This window comes from Trichoplusia ni, chromosome 2 (genome assembly GCF_003590095.1).
Source record: "Trichoplusia ni isolate ovarian cell line Hi5 chromosome 2, tn1, whole genome shotgun sequence".
NCBI classification, from domain to species: Eukaryota; Metazoa; Arthropoda; class Insecta; order Lepidoptera; family Noctuidae; genus Trichoplusia; species Trichoplusia ni.
The window spans coordinates 2,384,339-2,407,975 of NC_039479.1; the positions used below are offsets into that span (position 1 = coordinate 2,384,339).

Here is a 23,637-nt window from a genome sequence, read left to right on the forward strand (position 1 = left end):
TCAAGTTGAGTGTTTCGGATGTCTACACGTTGTTGGAAAGCTAATTTTGAATCTAGACTACCTTATCTGCTTTCGTCAGGTGAGATTTTTTAGTACCTATTTTGGTGCGTAAACCTATTTTGAATTTACCTGGCAATTTCCCTTTATAGCACCTACACTGTTTTTCTGCTAAATTTGAGCACGTTTAAGCTTCGAAGCCATACAAATACATCATATCCGACTAAACACCTGTCAATTCAAGAAGCCATGTCTTGTTTTTATCTTATCTTTCTTTTACATCCAGGATATCTCCAAAGAATTTGATGGTCAATATCTCCAAAGATCAATAGAGAGCTAGTATGGAGAAAATTGGTCATTTTGTTACAACGGCTATGGACTGGCTGCGGTGGAAAGCCTTACTTGGGGCCTAGTTAATACAAAACTGATTCAGTTGAGAAAGCGAGACGCACGCCACGGCATAGAGCGTCGTCCCTCTTCTATAATTCCAACAGTCATATTTTAAGCGGTGACGGAGACATAATGATAACTGCATTATCAATATGACTAGAATATTACTAGAATCGTGACGGAATACGTACTAATGGGTATTATTAATCCTACTAAAATCCTACCAATATTGTAAACGCAAAAGTTTGTATGTATTTATGTTTTATCCTCTTTCACGCAAAAAACACAGAACGGATTTAGACGAAACTTGGTACACAGATAGTTTATTACCAGGATAAACACATACTCGTAGGATAGTCTTAATTAGGATTTTATGTTCCTGTTGCATAAGTTTTAATACAAAGCGGACGGGCCCTCGACAGACAGCTAGTTCTAGCTATTAAATTTATTTTAACTTCAGAACCAAATGAGTAATGTTTCATCAATCACTTTTTCCTTGACAATTCCCAGTAATTTTTACTCACGACACAATTACGACACCCACTCGAATGCGTTATAAGAACGTAAACACGCGAGATGCGTTTACTCATTGTACAACCAGTATAATGGTCCGAATAAGGCCTACCATATGTCCCTTGACCTTATTTCTGTAACGATTTATTTGTTGCTCCTAATTTGGTGAAAAAATGTTTCGCATTTTTGGGACCTTATAAAGATTGTTTGTAACCAGAAGTATTCGTAACAGTTGGGATTCTAGAGTACACAGTACTAAGTCTAAAAAGCCGGTTTATTAGTAAGAATATTGGGGTTTACTTCCTAGGTATGTTGCAAAAGCGAAACGACATCAAAATGTGCTTAGTTTTTGCTGTCAAAAACTGTAAAATCTCTGCCATAGTCTGAATAGTATCATAGTAAAATTTGTATAGTCAATAGCAATACCATAACTTCGGCTATATACGTCATTCATTCGCAAAGCAATTACTTTTAGCTAACATTAAGAATAACGAAATTTTTATCAATGATTTTCGACAAACACTTTTTCATTCCCTGGACGATCATTTCGTTGTCTTTTCCCTTCGAAAATCATGATTAAATAAGTAACAAAGAACCATGCACATAATAAAACTATTAATTGAGGGAGAGAAGTTCTGTCCCTAACGTCCACCTTCAGGGAGCACACTACAAATGATTTTCGAGCTTAATCACCAAAACAACTACTAGCAAGGATACTTGACCTTAAATAATAATTAAATCAAATAAGCATATAAGCCACTTGGGTGACCGTCATACTGCGTGAACTAACCATGGCAAATAGATTTCATGGGTCGTGGTGACCTGGGTTTTAAATGGCTGTAGGTACTATCTACGTAATAATAATGATAAGGCTTTGTTTAGACATAGCAAGCTAAGCTTTGGAACTTTTTTTTATAGCTTTTCATCAAAATAGTACCAGAATTTTAAAGCCTTTCTACCTTTATGTCAGTCGTATGGTCTCATATACTTAGAGGGCATATTTTTTTGTTTATAAATTAGATCCTGATACTATAGACCATTTTAATTTTTTTATTTGAATACATAGACACCACTCAAGAATAGGTCCAATTTTAATAAAGACTGGTTAAAAGAAGAGGGTTATAAGCAATATTTTTATTGTCGTTTAAAATTGGTTTTTAGTTGCATCTCATTTAAAACTACATGAAAAAAACATCATGATTATTTGATGATCGTTGTTACCTTTTAGGTCTATTCTGCACAAAATAATAAAAGCTAAGTTGTTTATACTTCTGCTTCTTTACAAAAACTCTCTTAAAACACCCTAACGGAATTCCAGAACTTCCGTTCCTCATAATTATGCCATCCTATACGCATACACTCTATTTCGTTTCACCGCTAATGACCCCGTAAATAGTACGGCGCTGTCTTAATGTGGATTTATGTTTAGTTTGACTGATGTATTTCTGAACGAGGGTGACTCTTGCTGTTTTATTAGAAAAGTATGTTGGAAGATAAGGAAAGTGTCAGCAGCTGGTAGATGTTTTGCTGTTAACAATTCTTAATCTTGCCGTTAAACTTGATAGTCGACAAGTCTGAGAGATCTTGTTTCAATAGTACAGCCAGTGAAGTACAGCCAAATCCGAATTAACGAAGCTGTGTCGCAAGAGGATCGAATCGTGACAGGATCTCGAAAATTTCACAAGTAATCTAGTTCTATTGCCGCTATAAAAAAAAAAACAATACCTACCCATCTCGGCATGAAACCTCTTTTGTTTTGACTTTATAAGGTCTTGTATTTTTTTCCGCCAAGCACAGAAAATAAAGCTGGCAATACAAGTAAATAAAATTTATTGTAACAATAAAAATACGCCAGTTAAGTTTCTTCATTAACTCGGCACGATAAGCTAGAAGCCGCGTTGTTTACTTAAAGTATGTTTTGTAAGAGCGACCTTTAGCCCCAAGATTGAGCAAAATTCCAACAATACCGATCTGACCCAAATGAAGCCGTAACTAATTTACTTTTAAAGTTCCCGTGGTTACCTAATTATAGAGGGTTGCCAAACCATGGACACTTTTCAGAAATATCTCTTTTCAGGAATTTACGTAAAAATTAACGTCGATTCTGTTTAAAAAAAAGAAATTTGAGTGTGCATTTTTGTTTGAAAGCTTTTCAGGTTTTTCGGTACCTACAGAACGTTCTAAGTTTTTGATTTCTTAATGGAGTTGCAAGACTTACCTTCATCCAATGTGAGTGACTGTGTGAACACCACCAAGGCAAGCAGCGCCAGGGCACGCGCGCACATGGCTGTGCTAGCCATGTCTACTGAAACACCAGGGATTGTGAAACATTTTTAAAATTGCCAATTTATTATAATAAATAAAAAAAAATATTAAAAAATAAACTTTGTGTTAAGTTTCACTAAAAAATATTTTCTTTTCAAATAATTTAGTAATTAAGAAATAGTAACAAAAATTCTGTTCAAATCACAATTTCAATAAATTAATTTGAATAAAAGTATTTATTTACCGCGATGTTACGTGTATCTGAAAACACTATTTTCCCGCGTAAACTTTCGACAGTTTTAAGCTCGGGTGGAGTGCGCGTGCGCGAGCCGCTTGCGCGCTTTCCGACTGGCGCGAGCGACGTTCAAACGCACCTATTACAGCTTCACTACTTCATAATATGAATGAGTTATCGTGCTATAGAGTAGGTATAGTCCGCAACATATTAATTTAATACTATGTCGTGGTTAATGTAGTGGTATATCTGTACACTCATATTATTACGTAACTACGACATTGTTTCTGTATCCAAAGGGTAAAAATAAAACTCTGTAAGTAAGGCTCCGCTGTCTGCCCATCTAGTCTTCTGTCTGTTTCTCCGTCTCCCCGCCTCTCTGCTGAGATCACCAAATAGCAAGACAGTTGAACTTTTTACAGATACCTATTGTTTTTGCCTCTTTCTTTATTTAGCTGAATACCAACCAAACCATACTTACCTTTTATCAACTGAAGCGTCTGAAGTGGACCTTAAAACCTAGAAAGTAGAAATAATATGCAAATTATGTCCATAGCAATAAAAAATCAATACTATAGAATGTCAAAGCGAAAGGTAGACATTCCTTTATTTAAAAAAAGTCATAATGATAATTATACGAGCAACTAAGTTTCCTTTTAAAGTGCTATTTCATGTTTCTAGTATTTAACATCTCACCGAAGAAAGCTTTAAAATAGTAGATAAGTAACTCAAAACTTTTTAAGCGAAATGTTTATTTTCATTTGCTAGAGTGTTTGTTGACAAACTAATTCATTAAACATAAGAGAATTAACTGAAGCGTGGGTGTTAATGATGCCCGCCAACGTAATAGGTACATAGTTTACCTAAATTATGGCGCCCACGCTCTCTAAGCATTTCGACTCTCGAATCTCTTTAAATGTTAGTAGGCAAGAGTAGTTTGTAAATCTTATCAGATTATTTTGTACCACAACTAAAAGAGCTAATTTTCAACCGAAACATTTCAAATATAAATATATCCAAAATACTTTGTCTTATATACAACATGACACTGATTACTATTGGATATCTAGTTTAAATACTGCAAATTCGCAAAACATTAAGTTTTTCAATATTTTTTTTAGAAAATATTTAGATTACTCTCATTTTGAGATTCTGCATAAAACATTTAAAATAATCCGCCAGAAACAAAATAGTTTCGTACTCTATGGTATTCGTCTTTGCCGAAAAATCGATGCATTATATAGTCTGTGAAAAAAGTCAAGCAAAATTTTTACTGTTGGCAATAAAACGTACAATTCTGTTCGTCTATGGTCAATGTTTGAGTGATTTGTCGCAATAGCAAATGTCATAGTATTTTTTGAGCTCAATAATATCAGGATGGCAGAAAACAGAGAGGAAATTCTAGCAAATTTTCAGGTAAGAGTGCCTTTGTGACCTAGCATTATCTGAATTACGAGAAACACCTCACGATTGTATATTGGAAAGGTTATGTAGTGAATAACAACAGTGACTCTTAAATCTCGTATATCTCTTTGTGCTTTCGTCTTATCGTAGTTTTATAATATTTTTTCAAAATTTCTTTGTCTTTATTGAGTTACTAGATAGATTTTTCGACGGTGTATCATTGTTTAGACACGTGTTAAACGATACGAACTGGCCCTTTATTGTTTCTTTGTGCTTAGTCGTCGTTAACTTCCTTGAAGTAACTAAGGTACAAGGTAAACCTTGTGGTTGATGTTTACTGCGTTCTACAAAACAGTTACGTTGTGTATTTAATTATATTCCCATTATGGTCTAGTTTATATTTACGTGGATGATTTTTATAGGGTATAACAGCCATAGAAGATGTTGCAGAAGCTATATACCACCTAGAAGAAGCAAATTGGGACTTACTCGTGAGTACATTCTAATGTTTTTATTTATTTTCGTATACTTTTCATCTGCACATATTTCAGATCTATATGTTAAATCATTATGTATTCATAACATAATATAGCTTAATATTTCTACACAAAGGTTGGCCATCATCCTTCCTGTCATTCTTTTGTTATGGTTTGTTTATGTTTTTATTGGAATAGCAACTTAAACAATACTCATGTCAGCTGGGCCTTCTAAACATAACTCTCTAAGATTAGACATTCAAGTTGTGTGCTGTCAAAAAACATGCATGTCATCTTATGCCATCTAATTTTTGATGCATACACTTGGAACAATAAGTCAGTGTATCATCACAAAGGCATAGACTTGAATGTTACTGTGTGATTTCAAATCAACAATTTCTTAATCAATACACTAGTATTTTTTGATGATAATATCCCAATTGAAAACTCATTAAGTTCTGAGACTGTCTTTGTCGGATTAATTTCCAATAAGGATGTAATTAGCATGATTAATCACAAAAATATTTTGCTAAGAAGCTGTTGATGAATAGTTTCCTTGCTTGTGTAAATACCTAAACATTTCAATCTTTATATGCTCTGAAACTTAATCACAATCTATGCTGGCTGTCTGTATTGATTTAAAACTATTTTTGTTCATGAACCCCATAAAATAAACTGTTGCTTCAAACCCTTATCAACCTGTAAATCTAAAACTTGCTACATAAGTAATAGAGTTTATTTCTGTGTTCCCATTATTTAAGGGCTAAACATCTTATATCTCAGCATAAACTACTTTCCTTTTAGACCCTTTTTTGTTCTTTACCTATGCATTGATAAAATTAAGCCTTTTTTGGCATTGTTTTATCTTAATTACTATCATAACAGCCTGGAAACACCCATAATCCTTCTTCCTAACACTTAAGTATTTGTAACAAGTTTAAATATGACCTATTAATAAATTGAAATGTATCTGAACAAATTCCTTACCAATATAGACTCAAATTAATTTAGCATTACATATATCTCTTTGGTCTACTTACTAACATAGGATTAAGAATCAATGTATACTAACACAATATGGATCTATGGTCTGAATTAAATAAATAAATAAAATTTCCAATAGTTTTGCTATGAATCTTTAGAAGCAAAGAAAGTGTTTTCCGTCAATCATGTTCACAGCAATGCTAACCGACAGGCTGTTATAGCAATTAGTGATAATGACTAGATTCAATCAATCATAATTGTTGCTGTTTAGCTATTATTAAAAATAATAGCTGTATGTTTAAATTTCTATTGTTCTTTTTTAATTGCTTTAATTTCTTGTATTTTACATCAATGCAAAGATTATTGTAATCCCACATGCCCCACTGTTGGGCCAGACTGGGGTAGATCATGTTTTTTTTCACGATATTAGTCTAGCTTTTTCCATTCTACTGATAGCAAAGTGAAAGAAATTGGTTCTTTAAGATATTGCATTTGCCTCATCAAGAAAAAGGTATTTATAAAATAAATAGTAACGTAATTGACCTTCTCCACAAGCATGTAAATTCAAACCTTTCAACTAGAATGATAATAATATTACATTGAAGAAAAAAAGGATTTATTTTCTAAATTCATACAAAAAATACTATGTATTTTACAAAAGCCACCGGGACCCAAAGTACCTCTTAAATCCAATCTAGAGGCTTACCTACCATCACAAATATTAAAACAATTGCGGTTGTGGAAGAGACACCACTCTACAATGCGTAGTGCGCCGTCACGCTTGCACGATTGTAATTCTTCTTGTATCGAAAGGTAATGATAAGCCCTTAGATTGCTATGATATACCACTATCTAAAGCGGATTAGGTTCCCAAGATTATGATACTTCAAAACTTTCACACAAGAGCACTTAGTCGCAAACTAAGCCGAACATGTATTATGAGCATGAGACAACAGATAACCATACTTATATATCTTAATACATACATAATACGGAAAAATTACACCCAGACATACATAAAAAAATATCGTGATCATCACACAAATATTTGCCCTGGGTGGGAATAGAACCCACGACCTCTGGTATAGCAGTCAAGGCCACTTACCACTAGACCAACAGCCCCAACAGGCCAGTCAAGATTATCCTCAAGTATATTTTGTTGTTTATCAGGCCCTTTTATCCGCCCCTTTGTTCTTAAAAATGTCTGTTTATATCCTATTGACCGGTTGTCGGGAGATACGCGTTCGGCGTTATACGCAACGTACGCAACGCACTGCAGAATACGCATCGACCGCGACCTCGCGGCTAGGTTAATGCGTGCGGTATCCAGCTTGCCACAATCCATTAAAACCATGCTGTTAATTTATACATAATTAATATGTATTACAATACAGATGTTTTGAAGGGAATTTGGAATAGCTTGTTAGGTGGTTACCTTTTGAAATCTCATAAATTGTTTCAGTTAATAGTTATCTGTTTAAGGATTTCCATCTTTAAATTGTATTGGTTGGGAATAAGATAATAGAACTTCGTAAAAATTTCACTTATTCTGGTTTAATTTTTAATAATATCTTTTTTTATACTACCTTAAAGCTTACTGCCGTTCCAACATATGTCTCATTTACGTATTCTCTTGACTCTTGACTTATCTCTTAATTATTAATGGCGTTGAGTCATCACAGTGCTATATAACTTAACCAATCAGCTGATTTAAAATGTACCAGTTCATTTATCATTGGCCTAGCCTTTTCCCAACTATGTTAGTGTTTACCAGTGTTTTACAAGGAGCGACTGCCTATCTGACCTCCTCAACCCAGTTACCAGGGCGACACGATACCCCTTGTTTAGACTGGTTGTCAGACTTTTCAAGCTTCTGACTACCTGTAACGACTGTCAATTATACCAGTTCTTTAATGATAAAAATATAACAACTCAGACAATACTTGTATTGCAGGCGGCCATCAACCGAGTGATGCCACAGGATGGGGCCAGCTCAGCGGCACAGGACAACGACACTCACGATGTGGAGATGATAGACGATGATATATCTGTGATAACACCAAAAACTCACCCACCAGGTAACATGGAATACCTTATTCGTATATATTTACTTAAAATAAGAGTCATTTGTTGAATCGGAATACTCTGATCCACTGCTGGACAAAGCTTAGGCCTCTCTCAACTCTCAAGTAGCGGTACGAGTCTCGATTCTTTAATGTCCAGTTGAATTCCGAACTTTTCGGAGCCAAAAAGAGTCCTTAATCATGTGATGACGTAACAGCGGGATCGCCGTCGTTAAATAAATAATTATTGCTTCGCCTCGCGAAAGTTACCTTTAATAAACTTTTAAATCTCGGCATCGCCTCCAACCTACCATTGTCATCAAATTTAGCAAGTAAGGGTTTTCGCTCGGTTTTACTTTTCTTAAATAAACTTAAACACCCCTTTTCTTTACGTTAAATGTCAAACTGCATAAAAACAAATTCAGTGCAGCAGAAATTAAAAACAAAGTTTTTCTTTCCACAGACCGGGAAGACCGCAATCAAGCATCAACCTCATCGCCTAATTATAATTCCCATGAACTAGTGGAACTACAAGTTCACTATAACAATAAAATACATGAAGTTAAAATATCCGGGGCGGCGACAGTCAGTGAGTATACAATGTTTTGCGTTCTCTACTGAAATATCATCAGTGGCTTAGCCTTTTCCCAACTATCGGAAACTGGAGGTCGGCTTCCAGTCTAACCGAATTCAGCTAGCCGAGATACAACAGCCACAATTTAACGTGCCTTCCAAAACACGGAGGAACTCGTTATGACAAAGATGGTCACCCATCTACAGACCAATCGCGCCAAGCATAGCTTAACCTGTGATCGATTCCCTACTGCTGTTATAGCTTAGCCACGAGCTCCGAAGCTCCGAGTTCTCCACTGAAAGATGTCTAAATTCATTCAATCATACCCAATGAGAGTAAAACAGGGTTGGCTGGCATTTTGCCAATTTGATCCCTGAAATGAGTTACGGCTCAACGTGACACGTGTCACCGGATACAGCTGAATAAGTGAATTGTAATTTGTACAGAGTTGCCATATGTCTGTCCAGAATAGCAGTGCGTGTAGCGAGTTCGTGATAAATGGGTAAACTAGTTGAAATGAACCACTGACTGCTAAAATTAAATTATAACTATCAAGTATAATGTGGCTGAAGAAAATAAAATCGGTTGGGTGACAAATTCGATCGTTTTAGCGTCAACGTAAACATATCTGTGAAAATATCAATTATCACGACTCATACAGCCTGTGGATAAAGTTCCTTTTTTACCCTTGGGGTATGAAATAATAAAAAACCCCATACATCGATTACGCATTCTGTAATTCTGGACCAAAAACAACAATTTACTTCTACTGCAGTACCAACTTCTTCTTAATCGATTAAAGTCTTAGTTGCGAACATAACCATTTCCAGTACGAGTCATCTGCATCTTTTACATGCCAAGCTTTACTGCGTTCATCCTGATAATCTACATTCGAAGCATTCCTCGCTAGCATTTTAGCTAAAGTGTTAAAACCCACTGTACACGAATATATAGGTCCAAGATTGCCAAACAGGAATCTTACCAATAATTTGCAGGTGATTTAAGGTCCCAAGATTCATTAGCCAAGCCAAACAAAACTCACTAACCCAAAAACACTTTTATAGGTGATTTAAAGAAACAGTTGGAGTCGCTATGCGGCGTGGCGGTGTGCCGGCAGCAGATCTCTGGGCTGGGCGGGTCGCGCGCCACGGCCGCCGCGCCGCTCGCCACGCTCGGCCTGCCGCACAACGCCGTGCTCAGGCTCAAGGCGGCCGACACGCTCATGGCCGACGACGAGTAAGTTATTAATTCCTTTAAAATCTTAAATTCACCAACATAACACGAGGTATAGCGAGGAAGTTTTAACTAGAATCTTGTCTATCAAAACTCTTGTTGAAACAGTAAATATTAACACAAATACAAACGAAATTAAGAAAAATAAATAATACATAATACAAATATCAAATATTCACAATCTGTGTCGAATAATGCTTTATCAACCTCAGACACACTATAACACTCCAAACAGTTTACAAAAATACTTTAATTATTTATTCTTTCATTTGTAGGGTTGCAGAAAGGTTAACGACAACATACGTGCTTCACGTCAAAATGGATGACAAAGAGTATACGCTGAAGTACCCGGGTACCAAGACAGTGCAAGAGGTCAAGAACGACATATACTCGCTCACAGACATACCATCCAGACATCAGGTTTGTGGGACCTTAACACTTAGTAGATGTTCAGGTGGGTTAGAGTTACCCTAGAGCCAAAAGCTAGTGCCAAGAGCCAAGAGCTAATGGGCTGGCAGCAAAGCCGGGACAATGCTGTAACTCTCTCAGCTCGTTGGGGTATATTTTCTTAAAAAAATAAATAAAAATTTATTTGCATGTACTTGTTAAAAAAGTCGATTTATTCAAATTCCTTAAATGTAAGGTTTCGGCAAGTCGCGTCCCTTCTATACATTTGAATTACTCACGGTAAGGCTTGTAACGGGATGGTTGGTGCTTTTTGGGGGAGGCCTACGTTCAGCAGCAGACGGCAATAAGCTGAGATGATGATGATGATGATGAAGGCTTGTAAGATATTAACCTGTCTAAGGGTCCTGTCTGATTTCTAAGCAAAAACCTATTTCCTTCCGTCCTTGTGACATCTCAAACGATGGCTTTTTCTTGCCTTAAACGGACGTATGACTTCGTTGTTCATCCACTTCGTCTCAGTTCGTTTCAAGAAGAAAACTTCCTTAGAACCTCCACATACAAAAAAAACATAATATAATCTATTTAACTGTTGTTAAATATCTTGGTTCAGGTATGGACAGGCTGGCCTACAGTAACAGGTCTGGACGAGACAGTCCTGGCGATGGTCGGCTTGGACCTGCCGCAACACGAGCTCACCGTCAAGCGCGCTCCCACCAAACAGCAGAAGGAATACAAAAGGGTAAATACGGTACTGGACGCTTGTCAAACTTGTTAATGTTGTTCAGTTTTGTTACCTTACTTATTATTTTAGTTTTGATTTTTTACTTTTTAATTGTATTTCTGATTATTGGTCGTACCCAAATAAGGTATTACCTAATAAGTCTTTGATGTATGAGAAATTGGCACGTACCTTCAGTGTTGCTTATGTACCGATACATACATTTAAGAAGACTTGCATTATTTGCACCTGTAGAACCTGGCAAATCCCTCACCTTTGCTTATTACGTTTGTTTGTTCCCTTTGTCATTCAAATACAATAAATACATTCACTAACTCAATTTAACTGCATGGATAACCGAGAGGTTCTGGCCATCATGCCACCCACTAAAACCCACTGAGCTCGACGTGTCGCGGCTTCAATTGCCGCGTAAATAAGCGTTTGTCCACGAGTCAAATTCACGAATCTGAGTCCTGAGTCTGAGTATTTCTTTTGCATATGACTTGAATGTTTATAAAATCCCCCCGATACAAGGATTTAATTCCTTAGTGCGAGAGTCGTTTCTTTTACCCAAAAAAAATATTGAAGACCCAAATGCCAGCCTACAATATATTAAAATCACTCAATCTTCATACCATTGCCAACAGATAATAGTGGAGAGTTCGGACAGTGAAAACAGTTCAGTCGAGGAGATTGAGGACACGGCGGAGGGCTACACCGGCGAGGACGACATGTTCGTCGACCTCGTGCAGTCCGAGAGGCTGCAGCCGCTCAGTAAGTTGACATAATTATGAACTATGACTCTAAAAGAACCAATCCACCCATCCAAAACTGTGTGCGAACCAGTGAAAAACTGTTGACATCTACGAGTAACGTGAACTATGAGTGTGGAAGAACCAGTCAGATAAGTGCAGTGCATTACAGTGCATTTAGAGTTGTTAATTGTCAATTCTGTTAGTATTTACTATATGTATCGGTCATCGGTGACTGAGGCACTGGCGCGCGAATGCTGCTGAATAACCTGCATGCTAATATGAGGATGTAAAATTACTATAAGTGTGGGAAGATGTTGGGAGCATACATTCACATATATTTGGCGGCAATTGAAAAAAAAAATTGACCTACTAAAAAATGACATATTCTTAAGTGGCAGTCTAAGATGCTAGTCACTTATGGCCGAGAATTTTCTCTTTCTCGTTGTATATCATAATAATGACCACCTCTCCTCTCCCCTCGTAGTGTCTGAGCACGTGGAGGACGAGGCCCTGGGCTGCATCGAGTTCGCGGCGCGGTTCCGCTCCCGCTACGGGCCCAACACGCCCAACTTCTTCGAGGGCACGCTGCAGGACGCCATCAAGGAGTCCTGCCTCAAACCTGCCAAAGAGGTATGTACCTATATTATATTCTATCCTATCTGTTTCTCTCTTCCCTATTCCTAACAATTTAAGGTGAAGCTTTGATTATTATTATTAAATTTGTCATTTCAGTATTTGCTTTCTTTCTCTTGTTTTCCTTGCTGTCCAATAGTTATATGTTATAACAAAAAACCGTCTTTAAATAAGAACTACTGAGGCAACTTGATGAAACATGTATGAAACCAAATGACAGCTATTCCACATTAAATAAAAAAAAGCATCAAAATCACAAAAGATAAAGTGTCAACCTTTCACGTCTTTCTTTGTCCCTTTTCCGTCCTCACCACTCAATCATCAGTACTTCCTTTTTGGCTAGGTCCCCCTAATCTCCAGCTGTCAATACCATTTCCTATTTGTTCACAGAGAAAACTACTAGGCCTATATCTTCACCACGAGCAGTCCGTGCTATCCAACGTGTTCTGCGCGCAGCTGCTCGGCTGCGAGGCGGTGCTACAGACCCTGGCCGCCAACTTCATAGTCTACGGCTGGGATCTATCGCATCCCGATAATAACAATATGTGAGTACCCACTACAAATACCTTGTAAAATCCTCCTTGATTGTATAATCTAAAATCTTTCACAACCATACCAAATTATTTTGAATAGTGCTACGTCTGCTACTTGAGGCAGCGGAAGCGATTGGTAGCTTAAAAGTTGAAAGTGGGACAGGGACACAACTACATTGTTTATTTATACCAACAAATGACGTCACGAGAGGCATACTTTCTCAGTATTTTGATATTTTTTTCCATACTATTCTTGAATCTTCCTGATGGTTAAGTATAATTAAACCAGCTCAAAAGCGCAAATAAAAATGAAATGTGAAAACGAGCAGGTGTACAGATGAATTTCATTTTTAATTAGAGAGAATTTCATTAGAGTCCCATCATCAATCATGGACCGCAATTGGCAGAGCTGATTGACCGATACCAATATTTTTTCTCAGGCTATTAACATCAGTAGCGACAGCCCTCGGCCCGGTGGCCAGCATGACGATACGCAGCATCCCCGTGGACCGCCTGCCCGCGCTTGTCATCATCATGCGAGTGCGGTCCAACACAGAGATATACTCCGTTATCAATGGTGAGTCCAATCAACAAGTACACGGCCTACCACGACTTAAAGTAATATTTGTGGTTGTGGAAGAGTGACAAGGTTATACAAGGCGTAGAGCGGCTTCTCTCTTGCACATCTGCAATATTACTTTACGACGGAGAGATAGGCCTTCAGTAGTTATTCCTAAAAAATATATTGCTTGATTAAACTTGTAGTACAAGTTTACAAGTTTAATCAAGTAAGTATTAAACTTACTAATAACTAACTAGTATAAATAAAAAAATAACAGATTAAAAAAATCTAAATACCCACGTTTTTTTGTCACTCCATTCAAATTTTATCAAAATCGGTACAGCCGTTTTTAGTGCTGTAAATGGCATCGTCATCGGGTGATAATTTCTGCCTCAAAATTGAGTTACAAAAATCCAACCAGAACGACAAACAAGAAAAGTGAGTGAATAAAAACGTGCAAAAAGTATAAAGTTTAATATTCTTTTAAGCTTTAGTATAAGTTTAATCAAGTAAGTATTCAACTAACTAGTATTTATAAAATAATGATCTTAAGAGTCGATATAAATCTGTGTAATGATTGGATATAAGCAATTTATTGTTCTTTCAATTCTTGCTTGTGTAGTGTAGTGTTTCTCCACAGAAAACTAATATTTTCTGATAAATCTAATTTATTTCTAAATAAAAATGTTTAAACCTAATACATATAATTTATTACTTCTGCCGCTGACGATACACGACTACGGAAACAATGGATGTCAAAGCTGGTATATTTTATTATTATCTTACATATTTTGCTCTGCGAAAGTTAAAAAATGTGCGCTTTAACAAATAACCAATGGGGATGACGACAGGGAATAAAAATAAATACTTCTTCAAATAGATATAAAATTACAAAATATTCCATACGGTTTTGCTTTTATGTAAATAATTAAAAAGAACTAAAAGAAAGAAAAAAAAGAGGAACTTGTGACGTAACGACCAAGCAAAATTTATACATCGAAGTGACGTCACACGATAGATTCATTGAACATTTTACTTTTGAGAAAAAATATATAATACGTATCCAATGTTATTCATTATATTACCGGACGAATGTTATAGGAAATTGTCATCATCCCTACTGGTCTAGACCTTTGGGAGGTGTCTCATTAGCGTGTTATGTTGTGTTGCGTTGCCAGGGAAAATCCTAAACCCACCTTTTCCACTTATCGTTTGTTAAAAAGGTGAGGAAACCATCGACGCACGCATTAATGGGGACCTCCCTTTCCACGTCAGAACGAAAACATTGGGGTTCCAAAAAATATTTTTTAACTGCGCACCTACTATACCACTTAGGCTATGTACCACTAAGCTTGGTATCATTTTGTTTAGTCTCGACTTGAGGTGGATTGAAGTAATTCACCCTGAGACAGATTATGGATCATAGTGAATCGACGTGATCTCGAACCTGAGACTCTTTTGAATAGACCAAAAAAAGGGAGTTTTATTCAGAACAAATCTTGCCTCAGGATGACGATCGCCTTCAATTCTCGCCACCTCTGGTCGAGAGTGCCGCTTGGCCCAGCTTTATTAGTACTAGATCGTTCGTTTATCACGCCACACGTGTGTCCAGGTAACGTGGGTGTGTCGGAGTTGCTGGGCGGGCTGGTGGAGGCCCTGGAGCGGTTCAGCGCGGCGCGCGAGGACGAGGCGCGGCTGGAGCGCGAGCGGGACGCGCGCCAGCGGGTCAAGCGGGAGCAGGACGAGGCCTACCAGCGGAGCCTCGAGGCCGACAGGTAACGCGATACCCACATGCATCGACGCCTCTCGTTACTCAAAAATTGTTTTTGTCATACAATTTTTCAATACTCAATACTCAATTATTTATTGCGTTCCATAATGTACATCAAGGTCTTAAAATCTAATAATACAGAACCATTATGGACCCTGTCGGGCACAGCAAATTTATTTGAACTTTTACGTACAATTGTGGTGCATAAGATGAACTTAATGCCGCAAGGCATTATCTATCACACAACCTTTGGGTCCAATGTAAAAGCAGTTGGAATAGGTACAGGAAATCAATACAAAACAATTACTTATAACTATGGCTATTCTTGCCCTCTTCTTCTCTCTCTTATCTACCCTCTTCTCTTTATTAATCGTGTATTGTTTATTTTTAGAGCTAAAGAAGAAGTTAAAAAACAACAAGAATTAGAAAGAAATCAAGAATTGGAAAGAGCAGAATCAGAAAGGCAACTAGAAGAAGCAAAGAAAGAGGTGAGTTCATCGTTTTACACTTCACATCCAACATATGTGGCCGCATTGCTATTAGTAAATTATGACTTTTTTATGGATTTCAAGGCATGTGGAAGTATTTGCGACAGTTTGTCAAATTGATGACATTTATACTTTGTACACCGTTTTTGGGGCAAGGATTAAAGAACATCCTTATTCCGTTTTCTAATTTTTGCGTGTGATGTGACTTCTCCTGCTTAAGTCCTATTGAGAAATTTGCGAAACTACTCGAGTAGATTCACAAATAAAAACGCACTGAAATAGATTATTGACGACAATCCATTGAGTTCTCAGTTTGATAAGAAAATTGGTGGTATGAAAACGGGATACAAAACCTCGATTCTCAGCAATTACTACATCTCAGCCTTTTCAATTCTGCTAAGAAAGTGTCATGGGGGTTATTCGATATATTTCTTGTTCTACTTTAATGCGATACGTCGTCGCGAGCGATGTTTAATCGGATTGACGTACAGAAGACGAAATAGGGGTTCGGGGATAGGGCAACGCGCTCTAGTGGCGGAGCACTGATGATTGTACGGAGCACTTGGTTCGCGTGTTTAGACGATATCGCAATTGCGCTACGACGTTACTGCGACGTTTCGCCTACGCTGCACTTTAACAACGCAGTCAAGGCGTATTTAATACTGTGCTGCTGACCCGTCGTTTTTACATAGGCTACGCAGCTGTCTTCCTCACCTCGTCTCCCTCATTTCTTGTGCGTTGCGCCGCTGTCATTTTAACGCACCGTGCAACATGTTACAGTATCAGTTCAGGTCTTTTAAATGCAATGTCCCATAGTTTTGGTTTCGGATCTTCATTAAATATCTATATAATGTGGTGTGATGGTACCAGGCGGAGCGTCAGACAGCAGCGCGGCGCGTGCCGGCCGAGCCGGCGGGCGCGGGCGCGGGCGACGTGGCGCGCATCCGCGTGCGCCTGCCGCCGCCGCACCACCACTGCCTCGAGCGACGCTTCCACGCCAGCGACACGCTCGCCGTACGTACACACTATACAGCTACACGAGCCGACGTCCATATAATCTGAGCTTGCGATAACCTGACATGCCAATAACTCGGTCTGAGTGGACGTACCAAGGAATTATTCGGGTTCAAACGGATCGGCCCGCCTGGTAAAGCTCTCCTGTGTGATGCCGGGGTAAATCGTAAGTCTGCCAACCCAGACTACGTCGATACCTAGTACCAATTGTACACACACTCGCTCACACATCATAAATGTTTTCACTCACAAAAATTCTTACTTTAAAACCATATCGTATCATATGCGACACAACATCAAAATAATATACATTTTCCTTTTCACAGGCATTATTAGACTTCCTGGCATCAAAAGGTTACCCACAGGAACAATATAAAGTCATCTCTAGCTGGCCTAGGAGAGACGTGAGTATTCTTTGAGACTACTTAATTTTAAATCTACCCCTAGAATATGGCTACCAAATTACGCACAATACACAATTTGACTTTCAAAAGCGCTCTTTATCTTATCACGTCTTTTGATACCATTCTTTTTTTTGTGTTTTATTAATATATTTTTTAAACCGCTGCCGCATTAAGTAACTTGATGTGCCAGGCCCCAAAAATGGGGTAAACTGCCAGACAAAAACCACCTGAAAGTATTAACAATTCTTACGAGTCTCCTTTATCCAGACTTCAGAAGCGCATTTCTAGAGGCATCCGTTTAACTTATGTTACAATTTCAGCTCACGATGGAATCTCACAGCAGTACACTGAAGGCGTTAAAGCTGTACCCGCAGGAGACAGTCATGCTCGAAGAGCGGTGAAACGAGCAGCTAGCCCCGCGCCGCGGCCGCGCTCACCACACGACACTCCGCGCATTACCCCACCACACAGATTAGTAAACCGATGGAACTTACGCGAACATTCACTCACTAAATACCTACCTACTACATTTTAAAAGAGTTATTGTCAACTACCCTGGTTTGTGTAGAATTTCGAATTTAAATTTGTTTATTTTTAGTCAGCTTTAAATCGAACTATATTGTAGTGTGTTTAGATTTTATAACAGATTTAATTGTGCCTCTCAGTCACTGCTAACATATGGGTTTTTATGCCAGTTTTGTGGTAGATTTACAAACCGATGCTCGATTCTCTAAGGTAGATGTTTCGATTATTTTTAGTCAAGTGCGGGTACGCTTCTTTAAATGACTCGGACTTCATTATGAAGTAAATGTTTAATCTAAATTGAGCAAGTTCGTGTTAGCACTCCAAATGTTTACTAATCTGTGACACCAATAGCTAGTGCCTCTGTTGAGGCCTTTATTCAATATATGTAACTTCCTTCGAGGCGCTCTCGTATTCTCCATTTAAAACTGCACGGATATTGACGGGATTTACTTCATTAAGGATTACAAACAGTGCATGAAATGAAAGTATTTCAAAGAAAATTTTCATTTTGAGAACAATTTTAATATTATCGATTCAATTTTAGCGCCATCACACACCCAAATTAATATTGTATTATCAACCTTAGAAATAATAATCTTTAAGGTGCAGTTAAAGGCATTTACAAATCGAGGCGGCCTCGAACGAAGTCATTACAGTTAACATGAATTTTTATATTTTATGCCAAGATGCAGCTATCTACACACCAATGGTAACAGTTCGGGCAACACCCTTATGTCAAAGGAAATAAGGACCTTTTTTGCTACTCATTGGTGCCTATCATCTTAAAAAAAAACGATTCCGCATAAGACTTCAGCTTTTCTAATTTGTCTTAATTTTAATATGAGAAACTGAAGAACTTACGCAACTTATATCGAAATTAAATGAATCTGTCTTAAACTGAACAGAAATTTTATTTTCTGTTAAGTCTAGACAAAGATAATAAATCAAAGACAAACCTCCTTTTATATTAGAATTACAAAAATACAATATAATTGTTATTGAATAATGACAACACATGAAGTTTACCACCCCATATCAAGTACCCAATGTAATGAATAAAAACTATCTCTTACTTCGGTCTGTTACCAAAACAGGTGTGTATCACTACCAAATTAACTAGTTCTGCAACAACTAGTTGCGGATTAACTATTACCGTTATGCTATTTAAATTTTTATAATATTGTGCATATAAATATACATAATGCGATGCGTAGTAGCCGCGGCGCCCCCCGCTGCCAGTGAGCTTCATCGGACAACCGTCATATGAATGGACACTTTATATTCAGTGCAGCGTTGTACCCTCATTTATAATTATATAAATGGCCGTTAGCTTAATATTGTACATTGATTGTTCGGGGTAAGGCAAGCTGTTGAAGATAGAGGCCAGTGACGTCATAAACCTACATCACAATGTTTTTTAATTGAGACTTAAAGCTAAGTTTTTATTTAATATTCTAATACGCCATTATCTTCAAAGCTTGCCTTCAATTTTACGTGAACTTGTGTTGTGGCCGGCCAGCCGTGTCCTGGCCGGTTCGCTGTATTATATACATACATGATAATAGTTTAAATTATTATGAACGTGGAATATCCGTACTGTTTTGGATGTTTGTAATTTTTTCACGTATCCAACAGGAGTGTAGGCGAGGTAGATATGTACCCAAATAAATAAACAGATGGAGAAATATGTTTTTACTTTTATTCTAGATTAAAACACCTATGTATACATTTAACATGCATGCACGCTGTAGGACGTTTTAGTGAAATTAAAATTATTTATTTGATATTTTCGAACATTTTTCTATTGTTTTTACCTGATTAAATAACAAGCTTCTTTAAATAAATTCAAGCATTGTCACACACATTTCTTATTTTTTACAGAAGTGACACTCGTGAAACAACACGTAATTTACTATATTAATTAAAGTTAATTAATTTTAAATAAGATACGGCTGTAATTTTACTTTTGAATAATCTATCTAACACAAATAAGATTTTCTTCATTCACATTCACTTTATACAATTAGTCGCCATGCATAGCTACATTTTACCTAATAATTTCGGTGTTTTAGGTGCGTTTGACTACTTAACCACTAAATACAATGTTTGTCTCTCTTGCTACACTAAACTAAAAGTGCCGCATACAATCCTAATACTACTTCAGCATTTGGCTATCAATGTCTAAACATGACGAAACCCCTATTGCTGAATACCCGACTCACAGCTATTTCTACTATCAGTATCATAACTGATGTGACCATGCCTATGATGAGAGCCAGTATCGGCGTGGAGAATTCTCTGATGCCGACGCAAAACACGCTGGTGTCCGGCGTGTGCGCACACGCAGGCATCGGCACGTCGATCTCGGATTGTATGCGGGGAGGGAGGCCCACTTCGTAGATCTTTCTGATCCTAAAAAATTACAAGGTATAATTTATGTATTTTGTTAATTTAGTCTTGTGAAATAGTGATAGTTTATTATTAAATTAATTAATTTCGGCAAGGATTTGAAAAAAATGGGCGTAGTTGGTTAATTACTATATCTTAGAGAATTTAGTAAATGGTGGTGGACGCTTATAAACAGACTTTGCAGTTTCTTCAATCTTGGACATCACAAAGATATGATAGAAATAAATACAAAAAGTAGTTCAACATTAGTTCAAATAATCAAGCAAGTATCCTAATTGATCGAATTGTATTTAAAATGTAAACATTTACCCGTAAGCAATATGCTCTTTATAAGGAGAGTTCTTCCTGATAACGACACCCATCCTCTGCAGTGGATACATTTGCACGAGGTTTGTATCGCAAATCTCTCGCTCTTTAAACGTAGCCTTGATTATAGGGAAAGCCACAGTCGTGTCGATGTGAAAAGCAAACCCTCCCTTCTTTACCATGGCTATACCCTCTTCTGGGGCAAAGAAGTTGTTACGAGGAGACGTCGCCATTTTCTTCTGATAAAGTTTTATGGCAATCGGGTCTGTTGTTCTCTGTAATTTTAATCGGGTTTTGCAGTGATGTAAGTTAGATGTTAATGAGTTATGAAAAAAATAAGTGACAGAGATTTTGGTAACCTAATGCCGACAAAGCTGGCGGTTATAAGAAATCGATAATAAATGCAATTTTCGGTTTCTTCGAAAAGTAAGTATACTTAAAACTTCCTTTGTTTCTTTTATTTCACATACAAACCTTAAAGTAATCTCTATCATAGACAATATCATGAGATCCAGCCTTCAGATCGCTGTGCAGCAAGTCCTTCAGAGTCCTTATGTCCCTGGGTGGCTCCAACAGCAGTGATGACACTATGGTCGCGTTGTAGTACTGGTACAGAGTCACCGCGTACACGAACGTTAGGAAGATCACCAACTTGGTGGACGTCGCTTCGCGGTTCATGGTAACAGCTAGGTGAAGATCATTAAGTTAAGCTAAGAAGATCTTTTAATCTGCCATATTATTGTAAATAGAAGACCAAATCCCTAGAAGCCCAGCCTCAGGTAAGTTCGATATTTAATGTTACTTTAAGCAGCTGGTACCACATATTGTTTCTCGGTTAAACTTTAAGTAGCTACTTATTACATCTTGCAAGTTATTGATTGAAACGAATCTATATGGGGTTAGGGGAAAAATAAGTTAGGTGCCGAAATAAATAACCTTGTTGACAAATAGCTCCCCATATGACGAGACCGGCGAAGCTTAGCGAGGAGTCCTCGTTGTCCCCAGTATTGTTCTGTACGACCAGCATGCCCCACAGCACGAGCGCCGTGACCACCAGCAGCGCGATGACGCAGTACCACACCACGTCGCTAAGAGGACGGGTGTAGATCGTGTAGAAGCCGCGAGGGTACTTCGGGTGGCGGAAGATGAAACTGTGTCTGGAAGGAAAACCTTGGGATTTGTTACTGGACACTTGCGACTTGGATTTCTGTTGATCGATTATCCTTAAGGAATTGACCTTTTTTTTGTTTTCCGGGGTGAAACGCTAATGACTTTAACTAGGGCACGGCGGGGGAATAGGTATGTCTTACTACCACCGACTAACACCGCAGGCCCCTTCTACTGCTTAAGCCAGAGTCACGGGATCTCTCGCGCGCTGACCCCCTTGCTTTCTTATGAATATGTACCCATTGGTAGGGGAATTAGTCAATTCAACTTTTTTGTTTTGTTGTAAAATATTATCCTTAGTTCCGTACCTAGACATCCAAACCTCGGAAATGTACTGAACGTGCTCTCCTCTGTCAATCCGAAAGAACACGGGCGCTCCGCCGATGTCGGCCAGGCCGCGATACAGCGCGTTAACCATGCCGTCGAAACTGCCATTACGCTGGTAGCCCCATGTGCTAACTCGATGCATGTCGTAGCTAAAAGGTTTCAAACCGATGTGTTTGTGAAGTCTTCGCAACAAGATTACAAGGAATAAATGAATGCCTATTGTATAGTGACAATAGGATTTTTGCCGAGTAGACGATTTAACTGCAGTTTATCAAACCTACTGGAGACACGATAGAGTGTAGGCGCGCTCTTAAGTAACTTTCGACTTACCTAATATTGAACATATCTCTCATAAACTTCATCATTATAAAATACTTCATTCTATGGACTGTGTCAACTTTGATCTGCGACTTAATAGGCTTTTCCATATACTGTTCTATAGTTTGGTTCACAATTTTTGGAGAAGATAGAATAATAACTGCCGTTTTCACAAACACTCCTTGTAAATTCCTTCTGTCAGACGCTTTGAGGAATAACGATGAATTCCAGTGCCCAATATGTTTAACGTTGAATGTGCCGTTAAATTTAAACCCAGTGTTGTAAACCTCATAAAAATTAACGAGTTGTAGCGCATTGTGGGCGATTATGAGGTCAGAATCAACTTCGACTGGGTAATCAGACAAAATGTCGGTGGTATGCGACAAATGTTCGGTGAAAATCAAGAAGAAATAATCCTGGAACGGAAACTTGCCGCTATCGAGGACAGCAGTCCAACCTTCACATGCCGTATTTAATATGACCCCAACTTTGGGATAAGATTTCGTTACTTTATACGTATCAAATCCAGTTTTAGCACTAGTCATGAAGATGTCGTTATCGTTCAAAATTCTATGGACGTTGTTCATGAGATGTTGATCGTGACAATGAAATATTATACCATTTTTTATATTTTTATGCTTGAATAAATCAATTATTATTGAAACATCTGCTATCGTGAATGTTAGTAAAATATTGGAAACCAGATTCATTTTTTTTTTACGGGGCAAACGTAGCAAACAAACGTATTGCAGTCTCAGCACACCTCACGACTTACTACAGTCTAGTCTTGTCCTTTCTCGTAACTTTCCATCAAATTATGTAAATGACAAGATAATTGGATATCAAATGATGATCGATTGATTGTTCGGTAGTTTTAAAATCACGGATGACAATAAAATTAGCTCTGCTACAAATAACACGATTACTGTCAGCGAGTAACGTAAATTATAAATTTAAATAGCTATTCTCATTCCACTGCATATTATTGACGACATTAATGGGGCTCCTATTACTGTCAACCAATACCCGGTAATATTTAAAAATAGCAAGAATTATTAGTTTTAACCAATGAAGGTTGTAAAGTATTCCTTTATATCGCATAGCCATGCGATACAATTAGAGAAACCTAGACTATACCCTCCTTCGTCTGGCGCGAGACAGTTTA

General features: G+C 37.7%; 3 protein-coding genes across 6 annotated transcripts in view; 1 reads left to right on the forward strand and 2 right to left on the reverse strand.

Annotated features, from left to right (window-relative positions):
• Positions 1 to 3,547, reverse strand: part of LOC113502927 (cartilage oligomeric matrix protein) — a 29,755-nt gene extending 26,208 nt beyond the window's left edge. The window contains exons 1-2 of one of the 2 annotated variants that reach the window (XM_026884685.1): positions 3,410 to 3,547; positions 3,119 to 3,202 (exon numbers count right to left, since the gene is read on the reverse strand). In XM_026884685.1, the coding sequence (XP_026740486.1) occupies positions 3,119 to 3,200 (82 nt within the window). In that variant the 5' untranslated portion in view covers positions 3,201 to 3,202; positions 3,410 to 3,547. Of the gene's footprint in view, positions 1 to 3,118; positions 3,206 to 3,409 lie in introns of both variants that reach the window. The other variant, XM_026884693.1, reaches the window with a different exon arrangement.
• Positions 3,548 to 4,690: 1,143 nt separating this feature from the next.
• On the forward strand, positions 4,691 to 19,630 carry LOC113502954 (FAS-associated factor 1). 2 transcript variants are annotated; one of them, XM_026884722.1, is made up of 16 exons: positions 4,691 to 4,816; positions 5,227 to 5,295; positions 8,219 to 8,342; positions 8,791 to 8,916; positions 9,966 to 10,137; positions 10,410 to 10,554; positions 11,153 to 11,290; positions 11,908 to 12,034; positions 12,500 to 12,645; positions 13,039 to 13,193; positions 13,622 to 13,758; positions 15,356 to 15,518; positions 15,906 to 16,002; positions 16,873 to 17,016; positions 17,343 to 17,420; positions 17,741 to 19,630. In XM_026884722.1, the coding sequence occupies exons 1-16, from the start codon at positions 4,778 to 4,780 to the stop codon at positions 17,819 to 17,821; spliced, it is 1,941 nt and encodes a 646-aa protein (XP_026740523.1). In that variant the 5' UTR covers positions 4,691 to 4,777; the 3' UTR covers positions 17,822 to 19,630. The 2 variants fall into 2 exon arrangements, with proteins under 2 accessions (XP_026740523.1, XP_026740532.1); XM_026884731.1 differs by having other exon boundaries at positions 11,153 to 11,281.
• LOC113502964 (ionotropic receptor 75a-like) lies at positions 19,623 to 23,597 on the reverse strand. 2 transcript variants are annotated; one of them, XM_026884745.1, is made up of 6 exons: positions 22,485 to 23,597; positions 22,136 to 22,303; positions 21,597 to 21,817; positions 21,135 to 21,346; positions 20,664 to 20,935; positions 19,623 to 20,357 (listed from the first exon to the last, which is right to left on the reverse strand). In XM_026884745.1, exons 1-6 carry the CDS (start codon positions 23,180 to 23,182, stop codon positions 20,120 to 20,122), a joined length of 1,809 nt encoding a protein of 602 aa, XP_026740546.1. In that variant the 5' UTR covers positions 23,183 to 23,597; the 3' UTR covers positions 19,623 to 20,119. The 2 variants fall into 2 exon arrangements, with proteins under 2 accessions (XP_026740546.1, XP_026740553.1); XM_026884752.1 differs by lacking the exon at positions 22,136 to 22,303.
• Between the last annotated feature and the right edge of the window lie 40 nt (positions 23,598 to 23,637).

What these genes read in the sequence shown, in the direction of transcription:
- LOC113502954 (XM_026884722.1), top strand. Translation starts at nt 4,778, where the DNA reads ATGGCAGAAAACAGAGAGGAAATTCTAGCAAATTTTCAG. An exon ending in ACCAAAAACTCACCCACCAG is followed by an intron (nt 8,343 to 8,790) that starts GTAACATGGAAT and finishes TTCTTTCCACAG; the next exon opens with ACCGGGAAGACCGCAATCAA. An exon ending in ATCCGGGGCGGCGACAGTCA is followed by an intron (nt 8,917 to 9,965) that starts GTGAGTATACAA and finishes ACACTTTTATAG; the next exon opens with GTGATTTAAAGAAACAGTTG.
- LOC113502964 (XM_026884745.1), bottom strand. Translation starts at nt 23,182, where the DNA reads ATGAATCTGGTTTCCAATATTTTACTAACATTCACGATAGCAGATGTT. An exon ending in ATGATAGAGATTACTTTAAG is followed by an intron (nt 20,936 to 21,134) that starts GTTTGTATGTGA and finishes TTAAAATTACAG; the next exon opens with AGAACAACAGACCCGATTGC. An exon ending in AAAGAGCATATTGCTTACGG is followed by an intron (nt 20,358 to 20,663) that starts GTAAATGTTTAC and finishes GTAATTTTTTAG; the next exon opens with GATCAGAAAGATCTACGAAG.